The following is a 17,761-nucleotide window of genomic DNA, read 5'->3' as shown; positions in this document are numbered from 1 at the left end:
GGTAAACCATGTTTCTGGCCTGGACAATGAGGAGGTTGTGGCATCCAGAGGAACAACTGGTTTATCTCCATCTCATGGAGTTTAGTAGACCATTCCTCTGGGCTGACGTATGTAGTGACGTATGGAAGTGAGAGCTGGACCATAAAGAAAGCTGACCGCCGAAGAATTGATGCTTTTGAACTGTGGTGTTGGAGGAGGCTCTTGAGAGTCCCCTGGACTGCAAGGAGAACAAACCTATCAATTCTAAAGGAAATCAAGCCTGAGTGCTCACTGGAAGGACAGACCCTGAAGCTGAGGCTCCAATACTTTGGCCATCTTATGAGAAGAGAAGAATCCTCGGAAAAGACCTTGATGTTAGGAAAGTGTGAAGGCAAGAGGAGAAGGGGACGGCAGAGGACAAGATGGTTGGACAGTGTCATCGGAGCAACCAATATGAATTTGACCCAACTCCGGGAGGGCCTGGCATGCTCTGGTCCATGGGGTCACAAAGAGTCGGACACGACTGAACGACTAAACGAATGAACCTCTGGGCTGAACAATACAGAAAGTCACTCAATATATGTTATGCTAAACTATATTTGTGTGTGTGATTGCATGTGTGTATATTGGCATTTCCCATACCTCAGTAGGGACTTGTTTTGTTTTGTTTCCTTTTAGCCCTGATGGTGGGTCTGGTCTGTTGTGCATGAGGGGAGAGGCTGGCCAGGCATTGTGTTGTAAGTGCTTTGTGCATTATTTTCACATCATGAATTACATAATTGACTGGGTTGGGGACAGTTTGTGCTACTTTGCCTCAGGTGCCAAAGTGGCTAGTTTTGCCCCTGTTTACAGGTTGTCATCAGAGATTCTACATTTCTGATTAAGTTAAAGGCCAGCCTCCTGAACTGATGAGATTCAAGAGGTGAGCAACTATCCAAAGATTAGCAATGTGAAGTGTGAAGCAGTAATTATTGATCACCAATTGCCATCACAACCCGTCTCTCTGAATCAGACCTTCACTAGACATTAAACATTGCACACAGAGAGAGAGAGAGAGAGAGAGAGAGAGGGCAGCTAACTCACACAATTTTCAAACCTGGCCATGGATGTTATATTCATTTTCCTTCTGAGTAAGAAAAAAATGTGAGATGTGAAATAGTCATTGAAATGGAAGCAGAAAGATGCACAACATACAGTGGTGCCCCGCTAAACACTTACCCCGCATGACGTCGAAATCGCTTTACGATGACTTTTTTGCAATCGCTATTGCGATCACAAAACGATGGTTCCTATGGGGGAAATCCGCTTTACGTCGATTAGGTCCCTGCTTCGCGAACCGTTTGTTCGCAAAACAATGTTTTTTCTGGCTCCACAAAATGGCTTCCCTTTGTAAAATGGCTGGCTTCCCTTCACAAAATGGCTATTTTCCGGACCCCTGTTTCGGAAGACAGTGATTTTAAACAGCTGATTTGTGGTTCTCTATGGGCAATCTTCGCTGGAGGATGAGGTATTTCGCCATTGGAATACATTAACCAGTTTTCAATGCATTCCAATGGGTTTTTTTCGCTTGACTACGATTTTGCTTAGCAGCGATTTTCCTGGAACAGATTATCGTCGTCAAGTGGGGCACCACTGTAGATCAAAACACCACCAGTGGCCAAAGTGGAGCAGAAGGGAGAAAAATATCTAGTAAATAGCAAACGTTGATATTACTTACAAAGGCCAATAATTACTTATGCCACCTAAAACTATCGGCCACATGCCAAACCAATACTCCTATAGGATGTGCTACCCTCCAAATGTTGAACAAAAGTCACAGAGAGAGATGAGAAAATTGATTAGAGTTTGAAATAAAAATGCTGAAGAGGAGTCATAGCTCAGTGGTACAGATCATGTTCCAAATGCAAATATTACAGTTCAATTCCCAGATTCTTTAGAGAGAGAAAAGTGTGCTGCTTATATACCACCCCACAGTGCTTTAAGTTTTTCTTTGGGGGTTTACAATTTCATTATGCACTGTACACAATTCCCTATACCCAGTGAACTGGGTACTTATTTTACTGACCTCAGAAGGATGGAAGGCTGAGTCAATCTTAAGCCAGCTACATGTGCCCAGGACTGAATTCAGGTCACAAGTAGAGTTTTGACTGCAGTTGTTGTTGTTGTTGTTGTTGTTTAGTCGTTAAGTTGTGTCCAACTTCGTGACCCCATGGACCAGAGCATGCCAGGGCCTCCTCTCTTCCACTGCCTCCCAGACTTTTGTCAAATTCATGTTCGTAGTTTTGATGACACTGTCCAGCCATCTCATCCTCGATCGTCCCCTTCTCCTCTTGCCTTCACTCTTTCCCAACATCAGGGTCTTTTCCAGGGAGCCTTCTCTTTTCATGAGATGGCCAAAGTATTGGAGCCTCAGCTTCAGGATCTGTCCTTCCAGTGAGCACTCAGGTTTGATTTCCTTCAGAATGGATAGGTTTGTTCTCCTTGCAGTCCAGGGGACTCTCAAGAGCCTCCTCCAGCACCACAATTCAAAAGCATCAATTCTTTAGCGGTCAGCCTTCTTTATGGTCCTGCTCTCACTTCCATACATCCTTTGTCAGCAAGGTGCTTTTTAAGATGCTGTCTAGGTTTGTCATCGCTTTCCTCCCAAGAAGCAGGCATCTTTTAATTTTGTGGCTGCTGTCACCATCTGCAGTGATCCTGGAGCCCAAGAAAGTAAAATTTGTCACTGCCTCCATATCCTCCCCTTCTATTTGCCAGGAGGTGTCGGGACCACTGGCCATAATCTTAGGTTTTTTTTAATGTTGAGCTTCAGACCATTTTTTTGCACTCCCCTCTCTCACCCTCATTAAGAGGTTCTTTAATTCCTCCTCACTTTCTGCCATCAGAGTGGTATCATCTGCAAATCTGAGGTTGTTGATATTTCTTCCAGCAATCTTAATTCTTGTTTGGGATTCACCCAGTCCTGCCTTTCACATGATGTATTCTGCATATATTCTCATGAGAAGAGAATGCTCCCTGGAAAAGACCCTGACGTTGGGAAAGTGTGAAGGCAAGAGGAGAAGTGGACAACAGAGGACAAGATGGTCTGCATATAAGTTAAATAAGCAGGGAGACAATATATAGCCTTGTCGTGCTCCTTTCTCAATTTTGAACCAATCAGTTGTTCCATATCCAGTTCTAACTGTTGCTTTCTGTCCCACATATAGATTTCTCAGGAGATAGATAAGGTGGTCAGGCACTTCCATTTCTTTAAGAACTTGCCATAGTTTGTTGTGGTCCACACAGTCAAAGTCTTCTGCATAGTCATTGAAGCAGAAGGAGATATTTTTCTGGAATTCCCTGGCTTTCTCCATAATCCAGCACATGTTAGCAATTTGGTCTCTAGTTCTTCTGCCCTTTCGGAATCCAGCTTGTACTTCTGGGGTTCTTGGTCCACATACTGCTGAAGCCAACCTTGTAGGACTTCAGTACTGCAGTCTTAACCGCTACACCATGAGAACTAGGAAGCAAGCCTGCAGGAGGTCTTCTGGGCTTGCAGTAAATCTGTGGTGACAGCCCTGAGCTAGATGGAGCAATGGTCTGACTCAATAAAAGGCAGCTTTCTATGTTTCTATCTCAGTAGATAGAAAAATTGTATCTTTTTGGATAAGATGCATGCTCTGCTTGTAAGAACTCCCAGAAGCATTTGATGAACACCACTGAAACCAGAATTACGGGCTTGGTGAGTTTTCATCAGGAATTACCAGCAAGATCATTCTTGGGTTCTTATGCTAGGAACATACAACATCTTTCTAATATATTAAAATCAGTGGAAACAAAGAGACAACAGCCAGGAGTAAATTCTTTGTTTAAGCCTTACCGCTGTTCAGTTTCCTGAAAGAGGATGACCACTAGAGACAGTAAATGGTAAACTAGAAAGACCATTGATCAGATGCTGCATGTCCTTTATGTGAGATTGCTGCATGCAGGTCTAGCTCTGTAAGTGAATAGCTAGCGGTCAAGGCAACAGAACAAAGTGAGCTGAGAAGTGATAGAATTTGCAAGAGCTTCTCACTCTCTGTCACTGCTAACAAGAGATTTGTTATTTATTTTTTTATATATATTTTATTGGACTTCTACCCTGCCCATCTAGACCGAAGGTCTACTCTCAGGGAAAAAAAATATCCTGGGAATGCGCGAAAAGAAAAACACATGAATGAATGAACAAAGTGTTTAAGAAGTTCTTTATAGGTTGCTCTTCATTCCTACAGCAGGGTCAAAAGGACAAAGCACACTTTTTACACTATATATTAAAACAAAGTAATTGGAATACATACACATTAGGTCTTCTGTATAAAAAGTAGAAAGAATATGCACAGAAGAGTTTAAAGAGAAGGCACATACATTGTATGCTGTATGCTGGAGAAGCCAGCAGTGGGTGCTGCTGTTCCATAAGACGAACATTCCCTTTACAATATACAGTACTTGTGAAATAATTCGGCGCAGATTTGAAAAAGAGGAACTTGTTTTTTGGTCAGTACTTAGAACCCCTCCCAAAAGACACAGAATCCAAAGAAGCCTTTTTTTCCCCAACCAAGACTCACTTTTTCTGAACATTTATGAAGCCAAAACCAACAAAACTTGAGACACCTTTGCTAAGGATCAAATAATCACACCTTTGTATGTCCTGAATTGATGTCCTTGAGTTTCCAAAACACAACACAGCTTTTCCATTGTGGAGTAGCATCTACAAGACTGTGCTGCCCTGTGTCATGACATGATGCCTCCTGGGGTTTGTTTCATTCACTGAGAACTGTTACTATGACCTATTGAATTGTCAGCCATCAAATTCAATCACAAGAATCCTTGCTCTCCATCTTCCACCATCTGAAGATTCATACGTATAGCTATTCTACATCCCATTAGCAGTGGCTGTAGAAGACAATGGGGTGAGCAAGCTTTGTAGCTGTTCTAACCACAGAACTGAATGGGACACCATACTGAAGTCCAAACTGGACATTAATGGAGATACATATTACCCGGCAGTTACCCTGTTTTTCTCCTAAAAAATGTTTCTTAAGACATATGTCCTCTAGCAGTCAAACTTGTAAATTAACTTCATTTGCCTTCCAACGACCAATTAAAAGATAAACTATGCGAAATGCAGGATACATAGTTGAGGAAAATCACATGGTATGACATGTTATGCTACATAAATGCTACTGCTTATAAATATGGCCTAAGTGTACAATCTAGTTTAACCTTGAATTCCTTTACTTGGTGTTTATTAGCTGAACTGTCTACCATAAATTGGCTGAAAAAAGCAATAAAGATCTTTAACCTTCCTTTCCCAAGTTTCTAGACTGTTTAGGTGCCAACTGTAGAAATCAACATCCATTAATCAGATTTAAACTATGTTCACTGTGGGATAATTTGTCCTGTATAAAAATCCACAACACATGGCTTTACTCTGAGGTAACATTATCAAGACTAGAAATGTCATAAACACTTCAAGCACTGTAAATAATATAAAGGTATACTTTGATGAGGTAGGACACTATTGAAGGCATTCCTTACCATGACAACTGTGACTGGCCCTGCACAACACTGTGAGGCTCAGTGTTCTTTAAAAAGCTGCAACATGGAAAATGTGCATGAACAATGCAGTCCAGAAGAAATCAATCATAGACTTGATGCCATTCAGCAAGAAATTTGTGCCACTGATACAAGACAGAGACACAAGGAGGCAAGAACAAGAGTACAGCAATGATCTTGTGCTGTCATAGCAAATCAACATTCTACATGGCAATTTTTAAAAATGGGGGCAGCCCAAACAAAGTATTATAACTTTGAAACTCGGTTTTGGGCCAGCATCAAATTTGGAACATTTCTATCAGACAGTCTGCTTTTGTTTTGTGTCAGATTTGGGAAAGTTTAAGCAAAGGGTTTTTTAATTATAATTTTAAAATTAAAATGTTTCCTCCTCTTTTAGAAATAGGCAACTCTAAACATCCCAATTTAAAACAGATCACATAAATTGAAAAGACCAAGCTTACTTATCTTGAAAGAGAATATTTGGTCCCACTGACCTTTTTTATTTAGAAAAAGCCCAGACTGCAGGAGCTGAACTATTGATACTCAAAAAAGGCTTTTCAAAGGCAAAAAAGTTACTTTTCCATAAGACTGAGCATGGATGGTGCAAGCTAGCTAGCAGGAGCTTCACAAAATGAAACATTGTATACATGTGTAGAGCTGGTGGTGATCAAGATATTTATAGAAAGGCGACAGAAACAGAGTGAAAAGAAGGTTGAATACATAATAAAACCCGGCTTTACTTTAAAGAAATTAATGGAGTGACAGTCCTCCAGAAAGGGGGATATTTTGCAATGTATCTTCAGTAAACATTCTCTCAGGATTCCTGAGACCAGTCTCCTCACATGCATTAGGTTGTTCTCTCTTCCCATTGCTTTCTCTCCACAACACTGTATTGTCTTCCTCAATAGGTTTTGCTCAGGTCTTGCAAACTAACAGCTGATTCTTTTGTTCAGTCAAGCCATTTCATATAAGATCTTCCTCTTTTCCTACTCCCCCTCCCTTTTCCCAGCAATGTTGTTTTGTCTGGTCAGTTCTATATTATTTACAAGGTAGAGTAACCTCATTTTACTCATTTCTGTTCTAGTGAGAGTTCAGGCTTGACTTGATTGAGCACTCACTTATTTGCCTTTCTGGTGGTTAACTTTGTAGTATCTGTTAAGGATCACCTCCAACACCATGTTTAAAATGAATTGATCTTTCCCCTGTTTTTCTTCACTATTCATCTCTTGCATAGTGTCATCAACATTTGGGCTACCTTTTGTTATGTAGTTTGCCATCCTTTTTCTCACTAGCAATGCAAGCATAATATTATGCTGTAATATCAGACCATTTTCCAGTGTTTTGAAGCACAGTACCCCACATTCCTAAATCAGAGGGTTGTTTTTTTTTTTTTTTTTTTTTTTTTAAGAACTGAATTCATTCTATACACAACTGCACCATTAACCATCATGCTTAGGCCTTGCAAACTAAAATAACGCTTCATTAAGTCAATCTATCTGATGTTAGATCTTCCGTTCTTCTTTCTGCTTTCAACTTTTCCTAACATTACATACTGCCTTGTCCAGTGAATCTTGCCTTCAAATGACACATCTAAAGTACAACAGCTTCAGTGCAGTCATTTCAGTTTATTCAACAATCTATATCTGCTGTCAACTAAAGCTAGCAGAAAACTGACTTGAAAGTAGGTACTATTCTATAAATTCACCATAGAGACTCCCCTGTAAGAAACAGTACATTGTTCAGAGTCAATAAACAATGTTGCTCCATTCCCCAAAGCATTTTTTTCTTGCAAGAGCCCACTATAAAAACAGGGGACTGCAAGGAGAATGAATATGAATTTACAAACCACATTGCAGATAAAAGAATCCAAAGCACAGCAGCAGCCCTCTGAAAGGGGCAAACAAGACTACAGCGCTCAAAAAAAAAACCACCCTTAGATTCAGAACACATAATAGTGTACTGCTGCTGCTGCAGATGGCTTTGAGCACTGCTTGGCTTGGAGAACTGCAGAATGCCATCAACTGTTCTGAACGGCTTCACAGGAATGCAGGAGCTCTATCCATAGCTACCCCCATCAGCTTCACAATTTACAGGAAGCTGAATCCAGGTCTCCCTCAGCTTAAGTCTAATGCTTCATCCATTATGCTATAAATGGTGACCTGTAGACCAACAACAAATTTAAAGCCATAATCCCCATCATCCTTGGCCATACTGACTATGGCTGATAGGTGGAGTTCAACAACTATTTGCAATGTCATTCCCCCTAGATTACATCATATTAGCTCTCATGTCAGCACACTGTTGTCCAGAGAGATTACTTGTTACATGCAGCTCAAAGATGCCCAAATTCTGTACTTAGTGATACAGTCATTTCACCATATACAACATTTTGCTTACTCATTTTTAAATGACTGTACTATCAATAAGCAGAAATCATAGCTACCTACACTGGTGCTAGTAAAGGTAAACGTTCCCCTTGACAATTTTTGTCCAGTCGTGTCCAACTCTAGGGGGCTGTGCTCATCCCCGTTTCCAAGCCATAGAGCCAGCGTTTGTCCGAAGACAATCTTCCGTGGTCACATGGCCAGTGCGACTTAGACATGGAACGCTGTTACCTTCCCACCGAGGTGGTCCCTATTTATCTACTTGTATTTGCATGTTTTGGAACCGCTAGGTTGGCAGGACCTGGGACAAGTGACAGACGCTCACTCCGTCACGTGGATTCGATCTTACAGCTGATCCTACACTGGTGCTAGTGTGGGACTAATTCCAGCACACTTGCAGATGTGTTTTGGATGACAGTCTAGCAAAGATTTTGTCTGCTGTCCTTATGTTTGTGCATACATACATATGTTGCTGTAATTGCATATGCGTAACACATGAGTTCATGTGTAATCAAACTAGTATGTGAGTGCAACCAGCTTCTTTAATTTGAGTCATGATGCTGGCTGTCAGAAAATAAAATCGTTTTAAGGTTAGATTACAGAATGTTTTCAGAAATCAATGTATTTCTGGATTCCAGAGTCCACTGGGAACCATCTTAGACAAAGTCCTACACAGGGTTTAAAATAGTTACACTAAGGCCAGTACATGACCACTGTACACTTTACATTTATATACAGTATATTAAACATCTTTCTTCAAGTCCAAGCATTCCCCCAGATTTAAAAGATCAGTAGCTGTTCAGTTCCTTTCTCCAAGATGTAACGATCTTCTTTTACTTTTCCAGGATACTAGATAATGGCATTAAAAGTAGGCCAATTTTCACCCCGCTTCAATTATTTTTAATTAAAAAGTGCAAGTGTTGTGGCTGCCACTCCTGTTATGTTGGATGCTCCCAGTTCCACAGAAGTGTTTTCAGATGGCAATGTCTCCTGTCTGTCTTTTTTGCCTTTTATCCATCTCAAGTGTTCCCATCAGCTCTTAGACAAGACGGCCAACTAAAATTGCAGGGTGATAAAGAAAAAGAACATTGAAGGTGGGGACAAACAGTGAAAGAGCCAATAAAATTATTTTGTGAATAATTAATAAGGTTGAACAGTTTCACATTAAAGCAACTAATGATTCCCAAGAAGACAGTACAATATAAGGCTGCTTTTTTAAATAAAGTTTATGTGCTAAATTCCCAGTCCTGGAAGCACATACTGGACCCCTGTTCTAGACGACTGGCGAGATGCCTGATCGGTTACTTTTTCTGCTTGTTTTGGAACTTTTCCTTGTTAAGAATTGCAAGCACATCCGTTAGATTTCATTGTTACCTCAATTTCCTCCCTACCTTGTGAGCTGGGGGGGAAGCGGTGTACAAATGTCTGAGATTAATTTCAGTGAGTAAATGTCAAAAGAGACAACCTCCAGTGACTAATTTGATTTACTGTATTCAAGCAATGGTGAATCAATAGTAACATCAAAAAGCTCAGACTCTTTTCTTATATAGTGGGCCATCTGATGCTTACATATGGGTTTAGAACTGTGTCTTTTCTTAGGAAGCACTTGTCACTGATCACAAAGCAGAACAGAGACTGCACTCTTCTAAACAGTAATTTCAGTTTTTTGTGAAAGTAACTGTCAACTACTCAGGTAAAGGTAAAGGTTCCCCTTGACAATTTTTGTCCAGTCGTGTCCGACTCTAGGGGGCGGCGCTCATCCCGCTCTTCAAGCCATAGAGCCAGCGTTTTGTCCGAAGACAATCTTTCCGTGGTCACATGGCCAGTGTGATTTAAACACGGAATGCTGTTTACCTTCCCACCGAGGTGGTCCCTATTTATCTACTTGCATTTGCATACTTTCGAACCGCTAGGTTGGCTGGAGCTGGGACAAGCGACGGGTGCTCATTCCGTTGCGTGGATTCGATCTTACGACTGCCGGATCTTCTGACCCTGCAGCACAGGCTTCTGCGGTTTAGCCCACAGCGCCACCACTCAGGCTTATACTTAAATATTACATTTAATTTTATATCTTAGACTTTTAAAAAAAGAATAAGCTGTACTCACTCAAGTAGTAAAAGGCTTTGGTTTGCCATAGAATTTTTTCCTGATCTGCGCATCTGCAATTGGCATGGTTTGCTTTGCAATTAGGTGGGAAACAAAGGCAAATCTCACCTCAACACGACTTCCTCAGAGGTATATGCCTCTGCAATTAGACTTTCAAATTAAGCTTTTATTTAATTTCCAGTGATCAATCACGAAACAAAACACACTAAACACATAGTATAAAGGTGAGGAAAGTGTATGCTGTGACAATAGATGTCCTTTGCTACTTTAAGGAGCAGCTCTTCTAAATATGCATTAAGCATATTGTCTAATTTGACCCCCCGAGAAAGAGGACTGAAGAGCAGCAAACGGACATGTTATAACAGAAGATACTTACTGAAAGGATTGGCACCTTGTCTTTTCCCATGGGGGGAACTGCCACTGCTGCCTGCAAAATACAGAGAGTGTTATTTGTCTACTTAATTCCAAGTATTATGAATTGAAGAAACTAGCAAAACCTATCTGCCTATTATAATAACTTAAGTCCCACAGGCTGAAACCATAGCAGAGAACAAAAAAGTTACATTCCTCTGGATCAGATTAACCCAAGTATACAAGAAATACTTTGTTCAATAACAACATACATGTGAGAAAAACATGGTCTCCAAAACAATATTCTGTGTGCAATGTTGAGTTTGGATGTTTTTAAAGTATCACAGTTCTACGTAAATTGCCAGAATAATTTTTTAAAAAGTTATTTGAAGAATTTCAGAATGCTACTTTCAGGATATCTATCTTGACAACATATGCAACATTAAAAATTAACCATTTGCTCAAGGTATGAGTGAACTGGAAAGTAAATTCCAATGTAAGAGTTGAAAAATGTTTTCTCCTAATCACAGAAATATAAACTGTTCATGGAGATGTAAATGAGTCATATCGATAGAGTTCTGAAATTTCAAAACATATTTTTCTATCAACAAGGGACTTCCGTTTTCTTCCTGGGATTTGACTCTTCCCTACAGGGCCACAACAGCTCCTCTTCGTTGCCACCGCTTTCAAAAATATCAGTGCTGACAAAAACATCCATCTGCTTTCTTGCAATTACAGGCCTTCTATTGCCTCCTGCAAACCTGAGTACACAACACAGGTAAACAGGGAGGCTAGTGACCAGCTCTTACCAGCTGCTTTTTTTCAAAAGGATGACTACAGGGACTCCAAATGTGATCACAGCAGTGATGCTCAGAGCAGCAGTTGTTGAACCCTCCCCACCAGTGACACTTCCTCTGCCCTTGTCATGTCTGCAGACTCAAGAGAAGAGTGTTGTTTATTCAGCCAGGATTGGTAGGGGTTAGGAAAAGGCAATGGGTTGATTCAGAAAACCTCCAAGAGACGGACCATAAAGAAAGCTTCTGTTACCCTTACCCAGCAATAATACATTTTAAATACATTTTTCACTACTGTACCACCCTGATTCCAAATGCTAAGCATGGCAGGATTTGGATAGGAGACTTTGAAATAATACCAGGGATCTCTAGGTAGGAACAAGACGCTGCCTGAAACCCTGGAACGCCGATGCAAATTAGAGTTGATAATACTGGCTTAGGTGGACCAAGGCAGCTTCCTATGTTCTTCTCTTCCTCAGGGAGAAATTAAGTGTACAGTAGGACCCCTGTATCTGTGGGACTGGCAGATTAGACAATGCTACTGTTAGATGTCCCTGGAAAAGACCCTGATGTTGGGAAAGCGTGAGGGCAAGAGAAGAAGGGGACAACAGAGGACGAGATGGCTGGACAGTGCCATTGAAGTGACCAACATGAATTTGACCCAACTCCAGAAGGCAGTGGAAGACAGGAGGGCCTGACGTGCTCTGGTCCATGGGGTCACGAAGAGTCGGACACGACTAAACGACTAAACAACAACAACAACAACTTTCCCACTTGGAGCTTTACGGTGAAAACACAGCTTTGATATAGAGTGGGGTGGGCTACTGATGAAAAGGAAAGGTAGAGGAAATTGTGCAGTCCTCATCATCCATGACTGGAAATGCCTTTTAAACTGCAGAAGGAAATAGAATGAGAATAGATTTTTTTTTCCTGGAGTTCAGTATGGTTTGAAAGAGAACTGCTACTCATAATCTACCATATTTGCTGACAGCAAACAGTTTTTTTTTATATTGTTTCAAAACACCTCAAGTTCTATTTCGTTTAAGGTGAAATTGAGACAAGAAATATATTTGTAGGAACAAACCTGTGCTGTAAAAGCCTTGTACGTTTTGGAAATAAAAATGATTTTTCTCCAATCCTAACTACAGTAGTTAGGGAGCAAGAAAACCAAAGAGAGATAGCATTCGAACCGGACTGGCTGCTGTATGTACGATTTTTAGCTTAGTCAAGGAAAGGGCTCCTCACCTCCTTCCTTCCCAACACCCAAACAGCCCTTCAGTTCTTGTAGCGAGATAGACTTGTCCTTGTTGAGATCACAGTAGTCAGTGAAGCGCCGGGTACATTTCTTGGGTTTGGCTTTCTTCTTCACATAGCGCTTGAAGGGCTTCATCTCTCTTTTGTTTATGTCATTGCTGTTATTGTTGTCCAGCTGACTGAAGTACCAATGGACCACCCTCTCCTCCAGTGTGTGGCTGGGATCTGGCTCAGAAAACCTTGAAAAGAGGAATGGGAAGATTCATTGGAATGCAACTCTATATCATTCACAAGCCAGATATTGATAGATTCCAATGTTTATTTTGTTATTAAATTTATACCTACCTTTCTGACAAAAAGGCTGTTTTATAAGGTTCTATAAAACGTACAGTACCAGACGTGGGTTCAGACAAAATTGTACTTAACTCATTCACACAAAAATGTATGCCTATGTCTTCCATGATTATGAGGTTTTACAATATCTGTATCTGCTTATCACTACCACTAGATGTATATCCATATAGTTAGAAACACCTATAGATACAGTACTAGGATGTTTGGGAGTTATTTAAAAAGTTACAGGAGAGTGAAGAAAGGACTACAAGACGCCATTAAAGTCAGAGATAGGGAAGAAAGATGTGTAGATTAAAACAGGGGAAATATGCAACATGTTAGATTTTATTTTTTTAAAAGCATTTATAATACAGTTCAAAAGCCAAGATGGAGCACTGACGAACAAAGGCCTCATTGATTCCATTGGTCCTCTTTAATGAGGATTAAAAACTTAATGTATGGCCATGTGTTTCATGGAATATTAAAATGCACACGTAAAACTTTAAGTATACATAAAGCAAGATAGAAAATGGTAAATGCTGACCTAGCTTCACAAAAATAACATGGTATGGATTTATTTTGTACATGTAAATATATTATACAGTTTAAATCCTATGGGTACTGAAACATTTGAATGTCCATACCTTGAAATACATTGAGTCTTGAAACAAAAAGCTTTAAAAAAAACCTACTATAACATTACAAAAACATACCCATATCTGGCAGAGGGATTGAAAACTGAAATTGATCAAATAAAAGATATGGGACTCTTTCTGCAATTAAGTACAGGCAATAGATTTGTATTGAGAGAGACTGAGTGTGGTGTGGAGTGAAGGGGCAGAAGTACTGGAACAGAGTCTTCTCTTTCTGTTTGCTGGCTGGCTGTAGTACACAACCCAGCATTAATATGACAGAGCCAAGAAACAGATAATGGTACTTGAAAGACATGTTATAATAGCTGAATGGCTCCAAGCTACCACGATTTTGACCTCTTCTTTCCTCTCTAGCAATACAATTCTCTACTCTTAAATTGTGATCAACTGGCCAGGAACAGAGGTTAGAGATAGCTTGTGGCTGGGAAATGGAAATTATTGGCTATTGTGAGCATCTGAGCGTCATAACACAAACTTCTCTCACCTCCAGTATTTTGCAAATTAGCTTCCTTTCTTTGGTCTTTCAGGATTTAGCCACTTAGTCTCTTTGAAGTCTGCTTTGACAAACATAGACTGCTTCAGGTAAGCATTTGTCTTGCTGTTTTGTGCATTCCAGTGGTGGTGGTTCACTCTTTTTTCCAACAACCACATGATGTAATTACTGAGGTGGACCAATTTGCCCCCAGAACACCCCAATCCACACCCTTTTGAACCCCTATCAGAGGCTTTTCTTTTCTTTTCTTTTCTTTTTGGTATGTGTTGGTGCACTCTAGTTTAGTTCCCACATGTGATTGCTGGGAATAGAACCAAACTGGGCCTTGCGGCTGTCAAAGCTGCCAAGGCTCCTTTTGCTGTCAATTTCTGGTATCGTGGTAATTTCTGATATCACTTCATGATATTGTCAAACTGAACAATTCTGCTGCTTCTCTTCACTGGATCATTTAGATTATTTTTTTTCCCTTTCCATTTGTGTGAAGTGCCAATCAAAATTATGGCTATGGACAGTTTCTTGATTAGCACTATAGATAAGGCAAAAAAAGGTTTTTAAAGATTAATCTAACTGATTTAGTGCAGCACAGATAGTCCAGCAGAGGCAAAAATAATAATTTCATTTCCAATTGGATGATTTAATGAGGTTTCAAGCAATGTGATGCCTCTTTTCAGTGCCTTCCTCTGATGGCTGTTGGAGCTCTTTGCCCTCTTCCCACTTTGTGTGTTGCCTAACCTGGCACACACATACAGTATACACAGGCACACACAACAGCACTCACAGCAGTCAAGAGGACAGGGAATCCCACCCAACTCCTTTCCCCGGGTTCCCCCCTGCACTCCTGCTCATATTCACTCTCTTCCTTTTTTTCCTGATGGTCACTGGCACCCTCTCACCATCTTCTTTCCTTCACAGCTTTGTGATGTCAATCCTTTTTTTTTTTTTGTTAAACATCTCTTACCCTCTCACCCCTCCCCCTTTCAGTTGACAATGGCCAAATGAAAGGGAAAGTGTTCAATTGACACTTGACAGCAGATGGAGCAGGAGGATTACTTGAGGTCAACATGACAGTTGGACTCACAGATCACACCAAAAGGAATATTGCTGTTCCCTGCAACCCCAAGCAATCCCAATTTGACTACAACAGCCTGCACCAAAAGGGCCAGTATGGTCACAATCTCAGTTTCCTCTCCGCAACATTAACCTGGTTTCACCTCTGGTTCTCTCTTGCCCTTAATATGTGAAAACAGGACATGCCTGCAAAACAAGGACATTTTTCCATTTGTATTCTGTCTTGATAACCACCATAGAAAGGCAATGTGAAATTACATGTTTTTTTAAAAATTGTGAAGATACATATTAAGAGAAAGTCAGATGTTTCAATCCTGCCAAAACTGTATACCCATGAGACTCATTCCTGATACTGTCAAATTAGTCTAAACATACTTTGAAATCATCCAGAACTTTTGAGCTGCTAGGGATCTGGAAAATTTCTCCCTCCAGAAAGTAACAACATATTTCAAACAACAGAGGTGTCAGGTAAGTCATGTATAGATAATGGCCCTTCTGAAGAATTAACATTTATTTATTTATTCATGCATTCATTCAATTTATATCCCACTCACATTAATGCCAGGCACTACTCTGGATAATTACAACAAATATAATACAAAACAAAAAAAATAAAAATAAAAGCATTAGAAACAAAAGCATTAACATAACAAAAGAACACAGACTTACCTGAAAGTAAATATTTATATTTATTTTTATGAATCAGCTCTCAGTGGTGAAACAAGTCTGTAACTTTTATCTAATTCAGAAAAGACCTGTGTAGCATTCACCCTTTGTTAGTTATAAGTCATGTATTATTCATGTTCTATGCAAATGTGGTGGAGAGGCGGAGCCGAAAGAGAGGTTAAAAGGCGGAGCCTGAGAGTCAAGAGTCAGAAGAGTCAGTCAGAGTCAGAGAGAAGGAACAGATATGAATAGAGCTAAGCTGGTTAAGATAAAAAGATAGAGAAGGTAGTAATTAATTATATGGCAAGAAGAAAGTATGTATAGAGAGACCTGTGAATGATTTGCTTGTGTACAATGAACATCTGAAGAACATCTGTGATTATTATTAACTTTGCTACACTTCAATAAATAAGTTCTGTTTGCATTTACCAAACAAATGTTTGGACAAACATCTTTTATATTGTGGACAGAGGTAACGCACTGGTGGCAGTGAGGGAAACAAAGACTGCAACCTTTATGAGGGCACAAAAAGTAGGTGCTTCATAAAGGTGAACGTCACAACTTGTTTTAGAAATCTATATTATTTATAATATATATCAGCATTTTGAACCAGATTTCTTCATACTACCACCTAAATCTGTCAGGAAAAAAAATGGTGAGAGAACATATACATAGGTAACTGTTTCTCTACATGACACCTTTTCTCACACTAATGATATGTGGCATCAAGTCAATTATGACTTACGGCTTTCATCATATGTAAGATGCTACAAACTCCAAGTCCCAAAAAACCCAGTATTATATGTTTACAGATTAGTCGTGAATTTGCTCTTTTTTTTAAAAAAAATGATCACATGACACAAAAGCCAACATGAATCAGTCTAGCCATCTTGCTCTTCTGCTGGGGAGTTCGACTTTTTTCAAGCTAGAATAAATCAAATGGACTTTTCAACATTACAGTAATCCAAGTTTATGCACCAACCACCCATGCTGAAGAGGCTGAAATTGACCAATTCTATGAAGACCTACAACACCTAGAACTGACACCAAAGAAAGATGTTCTTCTCATTATAGGGGATTGGAATGCTAAAATAGGGAGTCAAGAGATAAAAGGAACAACAGGGACGTTTGGCCTTGGAGTTCAAAACGAAGCAGGGCAAAGACTAATAGAGTTTTGTCAAGAGAACAAGCTGGTCATCACAAACAGTCTTTTCCAACAACACAAGAGGCGACTCTACACATGGACATCACCAGATGGGCAATACCAAAATCAGATTGATTATATTCTCTGCAGCCAAAGATGGAGAAGCTCTATACAGTCAGCAAAAACAAGACCTGGAGCTGATTGTGGCTCTGATCATCAGCTTCTTTTAGCAAAACTCAAGCTTAAACTAAGAAAGTAGGAAAAACCACTGAGTTAGTCAGGTATAGTCTAAACCAGTGGTTCTTAACCTTTGTTACTCGGATGTTTTTGAACTGCAACTCCCAGAAACCCCAGCCAGCACAGTTGGTGGTGAAGGCTTCTGGGAGTTGCATTCCAAAGCTCCTGAGTAACCCAAGGTTAAGAACCAGTGGTCTAAACCAAATACCTTTTGAATATACAGTGAAAGTGAAGAACAGACTTAAGGAACTAGATTTGGTGGACAGAGTGCCTGAAGAACTATGGATGGAGGCTCGTAACATTGTACAGGAGGCAGCAACAAAAACCATCCCAAAGAAAAGGAAATGCAAGAAAGCAAAGTGGCTGTCCAACGAGGCCTTACAAATAGCAAGAGAAAAAAAAGGGAAACAAAATGCAAGGGAGATAGGGAAAGTTACAGGAAATTGAATGCTTACTTCCAAAGAATAGCAAGGAGAAACAAGAGGGCCTTCTTAAATGAACAGTGCAAAGAAATAGAGGAAAAGAATAGAAAGGGAAAAACCAGACATCTGTTCAATAAAATTGGAGATATTAAAGGAATGTTTTGTGCAAAGATGGACATGATAAAAGACAAAAATTGTAGGGACCTTACAGAAGCAGAAGACATCAATAAGAGGTAGATCTACTCGTATCACCCGTTCTAGTCAGGAGGGGCAACTGATGAGCCTAACGCCGAGGGAGGTCCA

The 17,761-nt window shown here is 40.1% G+C and overlaps 1 protein-coding gene across 2 annotated transcripts in view; it reads right to left on the bottom strand.

Moving 5' to 3' along the window:
- Window positions 1-4,185: 4,185 nt before the first annotated feature.
- The window catches only part of SMOC1 (SPARC related modular calcium binding 1), a 119,661-nt gene continuing 106,085 nt past the window's right edge, over window positions 4,186-17,761 (bottom strand). For both annotated transcript variants that reach the window (XM_020788525.3, XM_020788526.3), the window contains exons 11-13: window positions 12,434-12,681; window positions 10,420-10,470; window positions 4,186-8,993 (exon numbers count right to left, since the gene is read on the bottom strand). In XM_020788525.3, the coding sequence (XP_020644184.3) occupies window positions 8,977-8,993; window positions 10,420-10,470; window positions 12,434-12,681 (316 nt within the window). In that variant the 3' untranslated portion in view covers window positions 4,186-8,976. The remainder of the gene's footprint in view (window positions 8,994-10,419; window positions 10,471-12,433; window positions 12,682-17,761) is intronic.

Source organism: Pogona vitticeps, chromosome 1 (assembly GCF_051106095.1).
Source record: "Pogona vitticeps strain Pit_001003342236 chromosome 1, PviZW2.1, whole genome shotgun sequence".
NCBI classification, from domain to species: Eukaryota; Metazoa; Chordata; class Lepidosauria; order Squamata; family Agamidae; genus Pogona; species Pogona vitticeps.
This window is presented reverse-complemented; position numbering and strand designations above follow the sequence as displayed.